Genomic DNA, 17,439 nt, shown 5'->3' on the forward strand with positions numbered 1-17,439 from the left:
CCCTATTAAATTGTTTTAATTAGTATCAGTACACGTGGGCGTGCTTGGTTTTCCCAAGAGGGAGCCCCTGAAAGCAAGCCTGGGTCCTCCACCCACACCCCCACCTCTGGTCTCCCCTGGGCTAGGAGGAGGTGTCTGTGGCTTTCTGGGTGTCCAGGCGGCTGGGTCCCGCCCCCCCTCCCCCCCTCCCCCCCTCCCCCCCTCCCAGGGCTTTGCTTCCTCCCTGTGAGGCCGGAGCACCAGGGCCTTTGCTCACACACAGGCTGCCCTGCAGCCAGGCTGGGGGAGGGAGGGAATTTGAGGGAGCGTGAGAACTCAGCTGAGCGCAGCTTTATTAGCTCAGGGGTCAGGGGGTGGCCCCTCCCCGGCTCAGAGGAGGGAGGCGGGCTTTCACTGGCGACCTCCCTTCCTTCCAGGAAGCTGGGTGACTTCTAGAGGAAGAGAAACGGGCCAGGCGTGAGGGAGGCAGTCTTCGCAGGCTCCCAGCCCCTGTTCCCCTGCCTCCCGCAGCCCAGCTCCAGCGCCCTCTCAGTCCTCTCGTCCCCCTCCCTCCTGGCCGGCCGCCTACCCGCCAGGCCTTAGCTCAGGGGGACAAGGCTTTGATGAAGGCGAACTGTCCGGGAAGGTAGTAGCTGTGGGGGTCCTCGCCGAAGCGCTCCACCCTGCTGCACTGGGCGTCCTGGGCGTTGTCCAGCTCCTGCCAGCACAGGGCCACTCGGGCTGCCCCGTTCCAGCCAGCGCCTATTGCCCCCATCCCCCCTCCCAAGGAGTGTCTGGGCCGAGCCCAGAGCCCCTCCTCGCCACCTCCAAACCTCTTCATCCAGGCCACTCCCAAGGCCCAGTCTCTCCCCACCTTACCAGCCCACTCCTCACCCGTTGAACCTGTGTCTGTATGGGACAGTGCACCATCCGGCCTAGGACTTGATCCTTTGAGTCCAGCTTGATGCAGGCCAGGCATTTCCGCTTTCTCTGGGGAGCGGGCGTGGAGGCCAGAGAGGAAAGGGGTGAAGGGAGGCATGTAGCCCTGTGAGGGCGGAACCTAGGGCCAGCCTGCAGTGGGGCCTGTTCCTTTGGCAGGCCAGCTGGGTCCAGGCGCAGCCTAGCTCTGGCCTGGGAATTTTCAAATCGGAACTATCCTGCAGTTTTCAAACTCTGTGCGTGTGTGTGTGTGTGTCTGTGTGTGTGTGTGTGTGTGTCTGTGTGTGTGTGTCTGTGTGTAGGCGGCACTTAGTTTTCAAACTGTGTGTGTGTCTGTGTGTCTGGCTGTGTCTGACACAGGCAGGTTCTCCCCACCTGGCTTCCACTGTGCTGCCATCTGTTACATTTATTTGTATGTTCTGTTTTCTTGCAAGATTTGAATTGAACACAGGGATCCTGGTGTAAAAGTCCAGAAAAGCACTAGTCTAATCCAGCACTCCTTCAGCAGAGGGAGGTGACTGAAGCCTTGACGAGCCAGCGCAGGAACAGGACTGGGGGTTGGCAGAAGTGGTTGTGCTCCGAGCCCAGGGATCACCCCCATGGCAGTGACTTGGCCCCGAAGGTGGCTGACGATAGTCAAGCCCTCTTAGGAGTCAGCCCAGGCCGAGCCATCGTCCCCTTGAAAACTCACGAGAAATGGGAAGTTCACCAGGCCTAAGGTGGGGACCACGGCGTCCTTCCGCCAGTGACCTGCAGCCTGGGTGGACCAGCTCTGGAACCTGTGTGTCCATCTCCCTGCCTGTTGCGGCCCCCTCAGCCCACCCACAGTCATCACTGCCACGGGTGCAGGCAGGCAGGCCGGTCAGAGCCAGGGAGGCTGCCCCGCCCCAGGGTCTCCAACCTCAGGCTTCTCCAACTGTGAAGTCCACTGCCCACTCCTGCACCCACTCCTGCCCCGAGCACGCGCCCTGCCGTCAGCTCACCCCATTGGGCTTGACCTCGCAGTCTGCTTTCCTCCAGTCCTTCTTCCGACAGCTCGTCTGCTGGAGCTTGAACTCCAGCCTCACAAACTGCCCGGCCGGGAAGAGCTGCCAACAGACGAGAGAGGCCCGCGGCCCAGCTGAGCAGGTGCCGGTGTGACCTGTCCCTGCTCCCCAGCAGCACACCCTGGGGTGGGGGCAGGCAGCTGGGCCAGCGGAGAGCTGGGCGGCTTGCTGGGGCCCAAGCATCGGTGCACCTGCTCTCGGTGGGGGGCACATTCTGGTCTCCCGATCCCCATCCCGCCCTCCCCTCGCTGGGCTTACCGTGTCCGAGGCATTGTCCACGCTGGTCACCTGGAAGGCCCACTGCACGGGCGGATGCTTGTGGAACTCCTCCAGGGCCACCTGCAGGCCCCGGTGCTGGGCTGCCGTGAGCTCTGCCCTGCCCAAGCCCATGGAGCCCAGCCCCAGGGCCAGCGGGAGCAGCAGCTGCCACATGGCTTCACCTCTGTCTCCCGGACGCTGCAGAGGACTGTGCGTCGGTCCGGAGGAGGAGCCACCGGCTCCTGGGCCCCGTGTCTCGGGGCCGCGTCTGGTGGGCTCCGGGCAGAGGTGGCGGGACGCGGAGTGGCCCTGCAGACCCCGTCCCCACCCCCACTGTGTTCCCCTGGCCCGTCCCTCTCCTCCGACCCGGCCCCACTGTTTCCAAGCCCGGCCCAGGTTGGCCCTGTCCGAGGTAGGTGCTGGGTCCGCTCCAGTCCTTGGGCCAGCAGCTGGGGAGCAGGGCCTGCTCCAGCTCTCTCTACGGGCCCCCCCCCCCCATCTTCACCATCCGGGGCCCAAAACGGGGTGGGGGCGGGGGAGGAATGGAGGCTGGCTGGAGGCTGAATATTTTGGGGAGGACATAAACGTGGGAGGGGCCCAGGGCGGGTGGGCTTTAGGAGCCCACTTAACCCTCGCTGTGCTGAAAGAGCCCGTTGCCGTGGCCCCACCACCTCCGCCCGCCCCCCGCCACTGCCCCCAGAAAATGGGGGTCCCTCCTCCACCCCGCCTCCTCTGTTTTCTTAGGCAGTCTCCCTCCCTGGCCTTGTTCTTTTCTGGAGCCTTCCTCTCCCAGCCCGCCAACCCCGCACCTCAATCCGCGTGACTGGGGTGGGGGGCGCCTGAGGGCCGGACCCTCCCCGAGAACTCTGCCCGAGAGCAGCCTCCCGAGGACCAGAAAGCCCCAGGTGTGGAGACCCAGGCCCCGCCGGGCAAAGGTGCCAAGCCGTCGCCTCGAAGACAGGACAGGGCTCGCGGAGGAGCCGACAAACGCCGGCCTCCGAAGCTGCGCCCTTTACCCGCCCCGCGCTCCCTCCCTACTCCTCTCCCGCGCCTCGGGGTCTCCCCCGCTCCCCTCCTCTCCCTCGGGGTCTCCCCTCCTCTCCCTCGGGGTCTCCCCTCCTCTCCCTCGGGGTCTCCCCTCCTCTCCCTCGGGGTCTCCCCGCCTCTCCCTCGGGGTCTCCCCTCCTCTCCCTCGGGGTCTCCTCGCCTCCCCTCCTCCCCTGCACTTCGGGGTCTCCCCCCTCCCCTCCTCTCCCTCGGGGTCTCCCCCGCTCCCCTCCTCTCTCGCGCCTCGGGGTCTCCCCTCCTCTCCCTCGGGGTCTCCCCCCTCCCCTCCTCTCCCACGCCTCGGGGTCTCCTCGCCTCCCCTCCTCCCCTGCACTTCGGGGTCTCCCCCCTCCCCTCCTCTCCCTCGGGGTCTCCCCCCTCCCCTCCTCTCCCTCGGGGTCTCCCTCCTCTCCCTCGGGGTCTCCCCTCCTCTCCCTCGGGGTCTCCCCTCCTCTCCCTCGGGGTCTCCTCGCCTCCCCTCCTCCCCTGCACTTCGGGGTCTCCCCCCTCCCCTCCTCTCCCTCGGGGTCTCCCCCGCTCCCCTCCTCTCTCGCGCCTCGGGGTCTCCCCTCCTCTCCCTCGGGGTCTCCCCCTCCCCTCCTCTCCCTCTGGGTCTCCCCCCCTCCCCTCCTCTCCCTCGGGGTCTCTCCCGCGCCTCGGGGTCTCCCCTCCTCACCTCCTCTCCCGCGCCTCGGGGTCTCCCCTGCGGTCCCGGCCTCTTCCCGGCACCCGTCAGGCTCTCCCCGCGGCGCGCCCGTCTCCTCCCACCTCCTCCTGGGCCCCCTCCAGCGCCCCGCGGCTCCTCCCCGCCCGCCGGGACCGGCCTTGGCCGACGGCCCTCCCGGGATTCCCCTCCTCATCCCCGCCCTGCGCTGTCCGGCCCTGCCCTCCCGTTCCCTCCCAATGGCCCAGCGGGCCGCCCCAGCCCGGGCGCTGCCCTGCCCCCAGGAACAGGGCGACCCCTTCCCCTCAGGCCCCTCCAGGCAGTCCCCAAGACACTCACTCCAGAAAATTCTTCCCAGAAATCCAGACTTCCTCAAACCCCAGGAGACCTCGACGAATCATTTGAACCGTCCCCCTGCACCTTGGAACCACACTGAAAAGGAGGGTGTCTCCAACACCAGCAAACACATCAGGCGTGAAGGATCACGTCCCATCTGTGGTGGCAATGGGCTCCCAGGGTCTCCCGTGTGGGTGAAGGGCGGCATGGTGGGGTTCTGAAGGCTGCTGGGGGGTCAGGGGAAAACAAGGGCTCAGCTCCTGCTGCTGCTGAGCAAATAAGAACAAGCCCTGGGACTTGGTGTGTCAGCCACCAGACCCGCTGCTACCTAAGTCCCAGGCCCTCTGCCCGTTGCCCACGGAGAGAAAGTGACAGCCGCTCAGTCGCCTCGTCTCTTTGCGACCCCATGGACTACACAGTCCATGGAATTCTCCAGGCCTAATACTGGAGCCGTTTCCTTCTCCAGGGGATCTTCCCAACCCAGGCATCAAACCAGGGTCTCCTGCATTGCAGGCGGATTCTTTACCAGCTGAGCCACCAGGGAAGCCCTCAGGAAGATGACCTGGTTTAACCGCCAGGACCCCTGAACCTTCTGCTCCCTTCTCTGTGGTGTGGGGGCCAGAGGCCCTCCCGCTAGGAGGTTGTTTGGAGGATTAAACAGGGAGATGTATGGAGAGGGATGGATGGCCCCGTGTTTGGTCCCCTCCCCAGGCACCCCTGGCAGGATTCTCCACGTGGAGCCCAGAGCATCCTTTGCAATGTGCCCTGGGGGTGCCAGAAAGATCCTCGCCTTCAATTAGCCAGTTCTGGGGGCTGAAATCCCACCTTGGACATTTCAGTCCCATCTGCGAGCTGTCAACAATCACTAAGCAGAGATGAGATCTGGGGTCTTTGTTCTCCAGGAACTTCCTCTGGGGCTAGAGAAACAGCAGAGCCACGTGCTGGGGGAGGCCCAGGAAGTGGGTGACCAGGGAAAACTTCAAGACAAGGTGGACTTGCTGCTGAGGAAGGCAGGAAAGTGACCCCGCCTTCAGCGGGGGCTGCCTCAGGCCTGGGGCGGGCAAGGCAGGAGAGTGGGGGCCAGATGCAGACGCAGGCAGGTCACTCAGCGGACAGAACGGCCTGTGGGCGCAAGGATCGTGAGTGGCGGGCAGCACAGGGCTGATGAGGGCGGGGCTGCCATGCCCTCCTCCAGAGGATCTTCCTGACACAGGGACCGACCCCACACCCTTGTCTCCTGCGAAGGCAGGCAGGTTCTTTACCACTAGTGCGCCCGGGAAGCCTCGTTACTGTTCAGTTCAGTTCAGGGGTTACTCAGGGTACATTCATGAGCTCAGCATCAGGTGACCCAGGCGAGCAGCAACAGCGCTTAGCTGTTTACTGGTGGTTAATGATCTTCCCGGAGATCACAGTTGAAAGCAGAAATTCACATGTCCAGGTCCTTCTGACAAAGATTTCAAAATGTGCCCAGTTGCTCAGTTGTGTCTGATTCTTGGCGGCTGCGTGGACTGTAGCCCACCAGCCTCCTTTGCCCATGGAATTTTCCAGGCAAGAATACTGGAGTGGGCTGTCATTTCCTCCTCCAGGGGATCTTCCCTACTAAGGGATTGAGGCCACATCTCTTACGTCTCCTGCACTGGCAGGTGGATTCTTTACCACTATTGCCACCTAGGGAGAAGGCAATGGCAACCCACTCCAGTACTCTTGCCTGGCAAATCCCATGGACAGAGGAGCCTGGTGGGCTGCAGTCCATGGGGTTGCTAGGAGTTGGACACGACTGAGCGAATTCACTTTCATGCATTGGAGAAGGAAATGGCAACCCACTCCAGTGTTCTTGCCTGGAGGATCCCAGGGATGGGGGAGCCTGGTGGGCTGCCGTCTATGGGGTTGCACAGAGTCGGACACGACTGAAGCGACTTAGCAGCAGCAGTAGCAGCAGCAGTGCCACCTAGAAAGTCCTTGGTTATAGGAGTGTTATATTGGTGAGAAAACTTATACTAATTTAAAATTTTTGATGTTGAATATCTCGTTAACATTATTTTTGATTTTTTTTTTTTTTTGCATTGCCACGTGGCATGTGGGATCCTAGCTCTCTGACCAGGGATTGAACCCATGACCCCTGCTCTGGAAGTGCAGAGTCTTAATCCCTGGAACCCCGGGGAAGTCTCAATGTTCTTTTAGTTTCAGGAAAATATTGGTACATGTTTGCTCATGCTAAGTCACTTTAGTCGTGTTTGTGACCCTATGGACTGTAGCCCGCCAGGCTCCTCTGTCCATGGGGATTCTCCCAGCAAGAATACGGGAATGGGTTGCCATGCCCTCCTCCAGAGGGTCTTCCCGACCCAGGGATTGAACCCGCATCTCTTGTCTCCTGCATTGGCAGGCAAGTTCTTTACCACTACTGCCACCTGGGGATACCCCATTACTGAAAACCTTAGTAAAACCCTTCCGTGACTCAAGCAATGAGTGTTGGCAAAACAAAGAAACAAACAAACAAACTTATCCATTGTCTTTTGCTTCTTTCAACAGTCTCATAAACCAGTGATGTTTCATGGCATTTGCCCTCAAATACTAACTGATTTTAACTGTAACCATGACGCTTGCATAGAGCCTGCTCAGAAAAGTGAACACAAATATTTTCAATATTCAGTGGAATGAAGCAACACGGGAAACATTGGTCTCTTGTTTGAAAACTCCAAGAGCTCAGCCACACTGGCCACATCTCAAGTGCTCATCACGAACGACGTGTGTCTACCTGTGCTCATACATGCGTAGAATGTTTCTAGAAGGAGAAACAAAAAGCTTGTGGCAGTGGTTGCCTCTGAGGAGAGAAACTGGCTCCGAGAGCGGAAAGGGGAAGCAGAGAGGAAAACAGCATGCCCTTTGTATCTGTACAGTCTCATACCATCTGGGTAATTTGTTGATTGCAGTGTAAAAGTAATTTTTTTAAAGTTTAAAAATCACAAAGCAAATAGAGTTGTTGAAAACTCACTCTGGCCAGCGAGTGGAGGGGAGACAAGAAGGGAGACAAGAGGGGAGACAAGTTCAGGTGCAGGACGCCCTCAGGAGGAGAGAGAATGGAAGTAGGTAATGAACGTGGCAGAAACCAGGGTGGTGAAGATGGAGAAAGCAGAGGAGGTTAAATCCTTCACCTTTATTTACCGTGTGCACTGATTTCTGATCCAGTTATGTGTAATCCACTTTTCATCAGGCTATTACATCTTAAGTTCCATTAAAATTTTTCTGGATGTTCTATTTGCTTCTTTTTCAGATCTTCCTATTCCTTTCAGCTGCTTTTTTGGGCTTATTGGCCATTCGTATACCTTCTTTGGAGAAATGACTGTGCAGTCCCTTGGACCATATTTTAACTTCTCTGTTTGTTGTTGAGTTGTTGGAGTTCTTTATATGTCCTGCACATTAATCCCTCGTCAGATATACGATTTGCAGATACTTTCTCCCATTCTATCGGCTGTTTTTCTACTCTGTTCATAGTGTCCATAAGCTTTTAATTTTCCTGAAGTTCAGCTTATCTACTTATTGCTTCTTTGCTCAGTTGCTCTGTCTAGAACTTCCAGTATTTTGTTCACTAGAAGAGGTAAAAGCAGACATTCTTTCCCTTGTTCCTGATCTTAAAGGAGAAGATTTCAGCTATTTTTGTCATTTGAGTATGATGTTCACTATGTGTTTCTTAGGTATGGTTTTTCCTAAGGAGATAATTTCCTTCTATTACTGGTTTGTTGAGTGGTTTTTATCATGAAAGGGTATTGAATTTTGTCACATGCTTTTCCTGTTTCAGTTAAAAAAACATTTTTTTCCCCTGCACTGTGAGGCTTGTGGGATGTCAGTTCCTTGAGCAGGGATTGAAACTGTGCCCTCCACAGTGAAAGCACAGAGTCCTACCCACTGGACCTCCAGGGAATTCCCTATGTGGTTTTGTTCCTTCATTCTGTTAATATGGTTTTTACATTGATGAATTTTCATATGTTGAAATATTGGGTGGGTCAAGAAATTTGTTCATTCTCCCCCCCCACCCCCCCGTAAGCTAGTTCTAAGAGCACTGAATTGTTTTTAACTTTGTTTGAAACAATTTTGTTAGGTTGTATTGTGATAGCTGTCTTGTCAGCATGCATTTAAAAAAGAAACTTACCAAAACTGGTGAATTTTTGTGTAGCCATCTTAATATGGAAGATGGAAGGAAAAAAGCAATATTTTTGGTGTATTATGCTTCATTATTATTTCAAGAAAGGTAAAAATGCAAAAATAAAAGATTTGTGCAGTGTATGGAGAAGGTGCTGTGACTGATTTAAAGTGTCAAAAGTGGTTTGCAAAGTTTTATACAGGATGATGCTCCCTGGTCAGGTAGGTCAGTTGATGTTGATACTGATCAAATCAAGACATTGATTGAAAGCAATCAACGTTATACAACTTGGGAGATAGCCAACATACTTGAAATATGCAAACCAAGCGCTGAAAATCATTTGTGCCAGCTTGATGATGTTCATTCATCGCTTTGATACTTGGCTTCCATGTTAAGCAGAAAAAAACCTTCTTGACTGTATTTCCACATGCCATTCTCTACTTAAATGTAAATGTTCCACTTTTAAAACAAATTTTGACGGGCAATGAAAAGTGGATACTGTACAATAATGTGGAACAGAAGAGATCGTGGGGCAAGTGAGATAAACTGCCACCAACCACACCAAAGGCCAGTCTTCATCCAGAGAAGGTGTGTTGTGTATATGTTGGGATTGCAAGGGAATCTTCTATTGTGAGCTCATTCCAGAAAACTGATTAATTCCAGTAAGTACTATTCCCAGTTAGACCAACTGAAAGAAAAGCATCTGGAATTAGTCAGCACAAAATGCTGACTTCCATCAGGGGAACTCAAGACTGCACTTCTTTGATAACCAGGCAAACACTGTTACAGTTTGGCTGGGAAGTTCTGATTCCTCCACCGTATTCACCAGACATTTCACCTTCAGATTTCCATTTATTTCAGTCTTTACAAAATTCTGTTAATGGAAAAAACTTCAATTCCCTGGAAGACTGTAAAAAACCACCTGGAACAGTTCTTTGCTCAAAAAGATAAAAAGTTTTGGGAAGATGGAATAATGAAGTTGCCTGAAAAATGGCAGAAGATAGTCGAAAAAAATGATTCCACCACCATTTTGGTGACTATGTTGTTCAATAAAGTGCTTGGTAAAAATGAAAAATGTGTCTTTTATTTTTACTTAAAAACTGAAGAAACTTTTTGGCCCACCCAATATTTTTGCATTCCAAGAATAAATCTCACTTGGTCGTGATGTATAATCCTTTTAATAGGTGCTGAATTTTGTTTGCTAATATTTTGTTGAGGTTTTTCTTTTGCATCAGTGTTCATGAGGGATATTGGTCTATAGGTTTCTTATAGTTTTTTTTTTTTTTTCCTCCTGGCTTTGGTATCAAGGCAATGCTGCCTTCATAGAATTATTTAGGAAGTGTTCCCTCTTCAATATTTTGCAAAAGTATGAGTAATAATCATATTATTTCTTTAAATGTTTGATAAAGTTCACCAGTGAAGCCATCTCATCCTGGACTCTTTGTTGGGATAATTTTGATTACTGACTTAATCTTCTTGCTAGTTATAGGTTTAATCAGATTTTTTATTTCTTTGTGATTTACTTTTGGTAAGTTTTGTGTTTCTAGAAATTTGTCCATTTCATCTAAGTTATCCAATTTGTTGGCATATAATTCTTCATAGTGATTTCATAATACTTTCTATTTCTGTACAATCAGTAGTAATGTCTCCACTTTCATTTCTGATTTTAGTAATGTGAGAGATATTCTTGACTTTATCTTTTAAACCTTTCATTGCACTTTTAAGTTAAAATTTCATTTGTGTTTTTTAACATCCAAAACTCTTTCCTATTTAAAAAATACCATCCTGTAATGATAAGATTTCTTTATAAAAGTTCCATCTGTTCATTATTTCAGTTCATAGTTTTGGTTTTTCATGTCGAAAGCATTCCTCAAATGAAAGTTTTATGGGAAATTTGAGGCCTTGTCGACTGGTGGGCTGCCCTATAGGGTAATCAGGTGGTAAGCCTGAATTTTTATTATTGTTTGAACGATTCCCAGTATTGGAATTACTCATAGGTCTTTTCTTTGTAGCCATCCAATTTTTCCAAAAGAGTCCTCTGAGTTCTTGAGTGTGGCGGGGGTCGCTGGCTGGCTGTGTTCTGGGTGCCCGGTGGGGCCAGGGGCTGAGTGCCGTCACTGGCACAGGGGCTCTGACTTGCCCCTTCCACTCTCATGTGGGCCACTCGCCTGATTCTGAGCACCCTGTGGTCCTTGTCGCTCCGTGTTCTCTGCCTGCCTTTTGTCTGTGGAAAACTTTAGTCAAAGAATAAGTTTAATCAGAGAAGACAGACATGTGGAAACAAAGGCAGACAGTCCGAGGAGACTAAATAATAATAACATAGTCATTAAGCACAGTCAAGGACCTTGAGTTCTCAAGGGCTATAGATAATATTGTGAGTCATATCCTGTGAGCTGTCTGATGGATACCAAAACCCCAGGTGGAGAAGTTAACTACACAAAGACCAGACTGTACCCACAACATAAGCTGCCACAATTCTCAGAACTGGCCTCAAAGAAATGAGAACCAGTGGACCCTGGAACTGAAGATTAACTGGACCTAAAGAGGACACTGATCAGACCACCGAGGTCCAATTTGAAGATGACTGCCAGAGGTGATGGTGCTGTTTCTGCTTGTAGTTCCCCGCCCCGCCGCCCCGCCGCCCCGCCGCCCCGCCGCCCCGCCCCGCCCCGCCGCCCCGCCGCCCCGCCGCCCCGCCCCGCCGCCCCGCCGCCCCGCCGCCCCGCCCCGCCCCGCCGCCCCGCCCCGCCCCGCCGCCCCGCCGCCCCGCCGCCCCGCCCCGCCCCGCCGCCCCGCCGCCCCGCCGCCCCGCCCCGCCCCGCCGCCCCGCCCCGCCCCGCCGCCCCGCCGCCCCGCCCCGCCCCGCCGCCCCGCCGCCCCGCCCCGCCCCGCCGCCCCGCCGCCCCGCCCCGCCCCGCCGCCCCGCCGCCCCGCCCCGCCCCGCCGCCCCGCCGCCCCGCCCCGCCCCGCCGCCCCGCCGCCCCGCCCCGCCCCGCCGCCCCGCCGCCCCGCCCCGCCCCGCCGCCCCGCCGCCCCGCCCCGCCGCCCCGCCCCGCCGCCCCGCCCCGCCCCGCCGCCCCGCCCCGCCCCGCCCCGCCGCCCCGCCCCGCCGCCCCGCCCCGCCCCGCCCCGCCGCCCCGCCCCGCCCCGCCCCGCCGCCCCGCCCCGCCGCCCCGCCCCGCCGCCCCGCCCCGCCGCCCCGCCCCGCCTCCGCCTCACCGCCTCTGCTGTCTATAAAAGCTCTTGCCCCACTGATTGCCAGTGGGGGGATGTCAGCCTTTGGACAGACGTCTGCCACTCTCTCCCCCCAGTTGCCAGCATCTGAAATAAAGCAAATTTTCCTTTCCTCCAACCTGGCCTGTTTATTGGCTTTTGTGCAGCAAGCAGCCAGACCTCACACACTCCTCTAGGTACCAGTTCTATTTTTACAGAGCAAAGCCTCCAGTCTGCAGCAGAGTCCAGGTCCTAAAACTTGGTGCTATGCACTCAACCTGATATTTTGCAAAGCCAAGTTTTTGTCTGTGATTCTATAATCAGGTATCTTTGTGATAGAAAAAACAAGGCTAGGATGGATAAACTGAAAAAATAAAAATTTCCGGCTTTAGAATAAGCGTATGAAAGGATAAGAAACCAGGGTGCCATTTTTAATGTTTTCACGTGGCTGAAAACGAAACCTGGATTTTAATCAGTGGATGCACCTTACCATTAATGTAACCTACCATTATGATGACTCTTTCAAGGAAATTCAGCAAACTGATTGCACCTTTATCAAGTGCATTAAAAAAGTCAGCTTGATGAGTGCGAAATATTTTCCTAAATCAAAATGGTCAGGAGGTTGTCCAAAAGTTCCCAATGAGTCCGTTAAACGCACCCCAGGATCTACCACTAGAGGGCGATGGTGAGCACAAGCTGGGTCTGCACTTTTTGAGTTCCCTATTTTTTTTCAAATAACAAGGCTGTGGAATTATTTTTCCTACATCCTTGGGGTAGCCTATCATTGCGTTTTGATGCCGGGTTTGCTGGGAAAGATTGAAGGCAGGAGAAGAAGGGGACGACAGAGGATGAGAGGGCTGGATAGCATCACCAACTCGATGGACATGAGTTTGAGTAAACTCCGGGAGTTGGTGATGGACAGGGAAGCCTGGTGTGCTGCAGTCCGTGGGGTCGCAAAGAGCCAGACACGAGTGAACAACTGAACTGAACGGAACTGAACTTAGCCCTAAGGACTTCTCATAACTCCATCTGACTCATAAACCATGCCAATTTGTTGCAATGATTTTGGTTTGCAATGCATATGACTTTCTGTTATGTATATAGATATAACATGTCTGTTATGACTGTAAATGGGCACACAGCAAGGATAATATTGCAAGCAGCATCTTGGTGAGTGAAAAGCACTTAGGGTACTTGAGATGCTATGAAATGCAATACTTTTCAAGTGTTCTTTTTTTAATGGAGCGAAAGCTTGCTTTATCAATTTAATTTTAAATTTATTTTTTAATTGAAGGATAATTGCTTTATAGAATTGTGTTGGTTTCTACCAAACATCAACGCAAATCAGCCAAGTGTTCTTTTTGAAATGAATTTTACTTGGTATATTATTTATTGAATGTAGTAATTTAATGCTGATAGAATGTTACCATGTAGTAATGCAACGTTACAGTGTTTTAATGTCTAATAACATCTCCAAAATAAGCCTTACTAAATCCTGCTAAGGGGAAACTTCCTTCTCATGTTTTGAGACAGAGAAGGCAAACAAGTTCTGAGACTATCAGAGACTTCTCTGGCCAGCTCTGGAGGCACCAAATTTATCTGTGACCCAGATTTGATCTGGAGCTGAGAGGAAGGGTGCCAAGTTGAAGCCAAGTTTACACTCTGATTCCTCTGACTCAAGTGGCTTTATTCAAAAGGAGCTGAGTAGGAATGAGCCGAGGTTAGAGGCAACATTTTTGTTATTTGGTCTGAAGCTCCAATACTTTGGCCACCTCATGCGAAGAGTTGACTCATTGGAAAAGACTCTGATGCTGGGAGGGATTGGGGGCGGGAGGAGAAGGGGACGACAGAGGATGAGATGGCTGGATGGCATCACAGACTCGATGCACATGAGTTTGGGTGAACTGCGGGAGTTAGTGATGGACAGGGAGGTCTGACGTGCTGCGATTCATGGGGTCGCAAAGAGTCGGACACGACTGAGGGACTGAACTGAACTGAACTGAAACAGGTACAGATGGCATTCATAAACAGCAGTACATGGCATTCACAGGAAACAAGACACTTGGAAATACACCTGCTTTTCTAAGTTGCAGGCTTCCCAGAGGGTTGTCTTGTGCTTCTGAAATGGAGCAGGACCCTGTAGTCCTTGCTCCTCCTCCTTGTCCTCTGCCTGCCTTTTGTCTTCAGAAAACTTTAGTCAAAGAATAAGTTGAACCAGAGAAATGAGAACATACATAAACAAAGGAAAATAGTCAAAGGAGACCAAATAATAATAATAATAATAATGTAGTCATTAAGCATAGTGGAGGACCTTTAGCTCTTTCTCAAGGACTTTCTGAGCATATCCTGTGAGCTGTCTTATAGATACCAAAACGACAGGTGGAGAAGTTAACTACATGATGTCCAGACTGTACAGAAGCTGCCACGATTCTGAGAACCGGCTGCAAAGAAATGGGAACAAATGGGCCCTGGACCTAAAGATTAACTGTACCTAAAACAACCAAGATGATGCAGGTCAGACCACCAGTGACCAATTTGAAGATGACTGTCACAGCTGACTGTTCTGTTCCTGCATGTAGCCCCCTCCTTCTGTCTATAAAACCTCTTGCCCAACTGGTTACCGGAGGGAGCCAGGAGTCGGCCTTTGGACAGATGTCCGCCCTCCCCTGCCCCCAGTTGCCGGCATCTAAAATAAAGCAAACTTTCCTTTCCACCAGCCTGGGCTGTTTATTGGCTTTTGAGCAGCGAGCAGCCAGATGGTCACACACACTCTTTTGGTAACTCTTCCAAATCAAGCTTGGCTTTAAGCTACCCACTCCACTATTCTGGCCTGAAGAATTGTATGGACTATATAGCCCATGAGGTCACAAACAGTCAGATACGACTGAGTGACTTTCACGTTCACGTTCAAGCCAAGAATGGATACACCCCGGTCTCTGAATCCATCTTTTGAATTTAGTTGAAGAAGGCAGAGCCTGATGCCAGTCTGCAATAGAAAAAGACATAGATAAGGGACTTCCCTGGTGGTCCAGTGGTTAGGACTCTGCGCTCCCAATGCAGAGGGCACAGGTTTGATGCCTGGTTGGGGAACTAAGATCCCCCAGGCTATTTGGTGCTGCTGAAAAAAAAAAAAAAACAGATATAGATGAGATTTGACAGTGAAAGCGCAAAAATGTCAATTTCTAGAGGAAATCAAGTACTTTCTCTCTTGGCTGAGACACCAGGGTGATTGATTCATGGCAGCTCCTCCTGGCAATGTGTGATGCCTCGACCAGACCCCTACCTGGGGGTAATAGTGGTCGCCAGGATGTGGAGCACCCTCCTCCCCGCTGAATGGGTGACTCTGGCCACATTCATCCCCCTTGGAGCCAGAGGTTCTTCAGCGATTCCTGCCCTCCAGTTACTCTGCAATAATGTTCCAGATAAAAGAATACATTCACAGCACCGCTACCAACAATCAGAGCCCTTCCAGTGGGAAAGCTACAAACTGAAGTTTTCTCCCAGGTTTCTTGTTCTTTGCCTCACTCACATACTGATTGGAATTTTTCTGCAAGAAAAAAAAAAGTGTTTTTGTTTTTTTTTTTCCTCTCTCACTAAAAGTTCTGTCCAACTCCGTCGACTACTTAACAAGCAGTAGCCAAGGGAGGAGGTTTGAAGGTCACTGGTTGACAGCTGGGGGTGCTCTGAGTGGTCTAATCAAACTCGCCTCTCCATGGAGTCGAGAACTCACATTTCCTCTTTCATTCGGTCCACAAACACTCATGGAGTTCCTGCCAGGGGCTGGCACCTTTCTAGAGGCTGGCTGTCTAAAGGGTTCTCTGGTGGCTCAGACGGTAGAGAATCCGCCTGCTGAGCAGGAAACCCAGGTTCAGTCCCTGGGTGGGTAAAATCCCCTGGAGAAGGGAATGGCAACCCCCTCCAGAATGCTTGCCTGGAGAATCCCATGGACAGAGGAGCCTGGAGGGCAAGCAGACGGACGTGACTGAGTAACTAACACTTTCACTTTCACTTTTCATGTAGTACATCAGTTCAGTTCAGTCGCTCAGTCGTGTCCGACTCTTTGTGACCCCATGAACCGCAGGACGCCAGGCCTCCCTGTCCATCACCATCTCCTGAAGTTCACTCAGACTCACATTCATCGAGTCTGTGATGCCATCCAGCCATCTCATCCTCTGTCATCCCCTTCTCCTCCTGTCCCCAATCCCTCCCAGCATCAGAGTCTTTTTCAGTGAGTCAACTCTTCGCATGAGGTGGCCAAAGTACTGGAGCTCAGCTTTAGCATCATTCCTTCCAAAGAAATCCCAGGGCTGATCTCCTTCAGAATGGACTGGTTGGATCTCCTTGTAATCCAAGGGACTCTCAAGAGTCTTCTCCAACACCACAGTTCAAAAGCATCAATTCTTCGGCACTCAGCCTTCTTCACAGTCCAACTCTCACATCCATACATGACCACAGGAAAAACCATAGCCTTGACTAAGCAGACCTTAGTCGGCAAAGTAATATCTCTGCTTTTGAATATGCTATCTAGGTTGGTCATAACTTTTCTTCCAAGGAGTAAGCGTCTTTTAATTTCATGGCTGCAGTCACCATCTGAATTGATTTTGGAGCCCCCCAAAATAAAGTCTGACACTGTTTCCACTGTTTCCCCATCTATTTCCCATGAAGTGATGGGCCCGGTGCCACGATCTTCGCTTTCTGAATGTTGAGCTTTAAGCCAACTTTTTCACTCTCCTCTTTCACTTCCATCAAGATGCTTTTTAGCTCCTCTTCACTTTCTGCCATAAGGGTGGTGTTATCTGCATATCTGAGGTTATTGATAGTTCTCCTGGCAATCTTGATTCCAGCTTGTGTTTCTTCCAGTCCAGCATTTCTCATGATGTACTCTGCATAGAAGTTAAATAAGCAGGGTGACAATATACAGCCTTGATGCACTCCTTTTCCTATTTGGAACCAATCTGTTGTTCCATGTCCAGTTCTAACTGTTGCTTCCTGACCTGCATACAGATTTCTCAAGAGGCAGGTTAGGTGGTCTGATATTCCCATCTCTTTCAGAATTTTCCACAGGTTATTGTGATCCACACAGTCAAAGGCTTTGGCATAGTCAATAAAGCAGAAGTAGATGTTTTTCTGGAACTGTCTTGCTTTTTCCATGATCCAGCGGATGTTGGCCATTTGATCTCTGGTTCCTCTGCCTTTTCTAAAACCAGCTTGAACATCAAGGAGTTCATGGTTCATGTATTGCTGAAGCCTGGCTTGGAGAATTTTGAGTATTACTTTACGAGCATGTGAGATGAGTGCAATTATGCAGTAGTTTGAGCATTCTTTGGCATTGCCTTTCTTTGGAATTGGAATGAAAACTGACCTTTTCCAGTCCTGTGGCCACTGCTGAGTTTTCCAAATTTGCTGGCATATTGAGTACAGCACTCTCACAGCATCATCTTTCAGGATTTGAAATAGCTCAACTGGAATTCCATCACCTCCACTAGCTTTGTTTGTAGTGATGCTTTCTAAGGCCCACTTGACTTCACTTTCCAAGATGTCTGGCTCTAGATGAGTGATCACATCATCACGATTATCTGGGTTGTGAAGATATTTTTTGTACAGTTCTTCCGTGTATTCTTGCCACCTCTTCTTACTGTCTTCTGCTTCTGTTAGTTCCATACCATTTCTGTCCTTTATTGAGCCCATCTTTGAATAAAATGTTCCCTTGGTATCTCTAATTTTCTTGAAGAGATCTCTAGTCTTTCCCATTCTGTTATTTCCCTCTATTTCTTTGCATTGATTGCTGAAGAAGGCTTTCTTATCTCTTCTTGCTATTC

The 17,439-nt window shown here is 51.9% G+C and overlaps 1 protein-coding gene across 3 annotated transcripts; it reads right to left on the reverse strand.

Annotated features, from left to right (window-relative positions):
• Window positions 1-300: 300 nt before the first annotated feature.
• On the reverse strand, window positions 301-4,070 carry RARRES2 (retinoic acid receptor responder 2). Of its 3 annotated transcripts, none has more exons than XM_068972705.1 (6): window positions 3,946-4,070; window positions 2,223-2,420; window positions 1,902-2,006; window positions 883-969; window positions 569-697; window positions 301-431 (listed from the first exon to the last, which is right to left on the reverse strand). In XM_068972705.1, exons 2-5 carry the CDS (start codon window positions 2,394-2,396, stop codon window positions 584-586), a joined length of 480 nt encoding a protein of 159 aa, XP_068828806.1. In that variant the 5' UTR covers window positions 2,397-2,420; window positions 3,946-4,070; the 3' UTR covers window positions 301-431; window positions 569-583. The 3 variants fall into 3 exon arrangements, with proteins under 3 accessions (XP_068828806.1, XP_068828804.1, XP_068828805.1); XM_068972703.1 differs by having other exon boundaries at window positions 874-969; XM_068972704.1 differs by lacking the exon at window positions 3,946-4,070 and adding an exon at window positions 3,260-3,281 and having other exon boundaries at window positions 874-969.
• Window positions 4,071-17,439: the final 13,369 nt, after the last annotated feature.

The sequence above is a fragment of the Capricornis sumatraensis genome, chromosome 5, assembly GCF_032405125.1.
Source record: "Capricornis sumatraensis isolate serow.1 chromosome 5, serow.2, whole genome shotgun sequence".
Lineage (NCBI taxonomy): Eukaryota > Metazoa > Chordata > Mammalia > Artiodactyla > Bovidae > Capricornis > Capricornis sumatraensis.

Excerpts from the sequence above, each read along its gene's own strand:
- RARRES2 (XM_068972703.1), bottom strand. The coding sequence starts at position 2,396 with ATGTGGCAGCTGCTGCTCCCGCTGGCCCTGGGGCTGGGCTCCATGGGC. Across the intron at positions 970-1,901 it reads GCGAGGTCAAGCCCAATGGG|AGAAAGCGGAAATGCCTGGC; the intron begins GTGAGCTGACGG and ends CCCGCTCCCCAG. Across the intron at positions 698-873 it reads TACAGACACAGGTTCAACGG|GAGCTGGACAACGCCCAGGA; the intron begins GTGAGGAGTGGG and ends CTGTGCTGGCAG.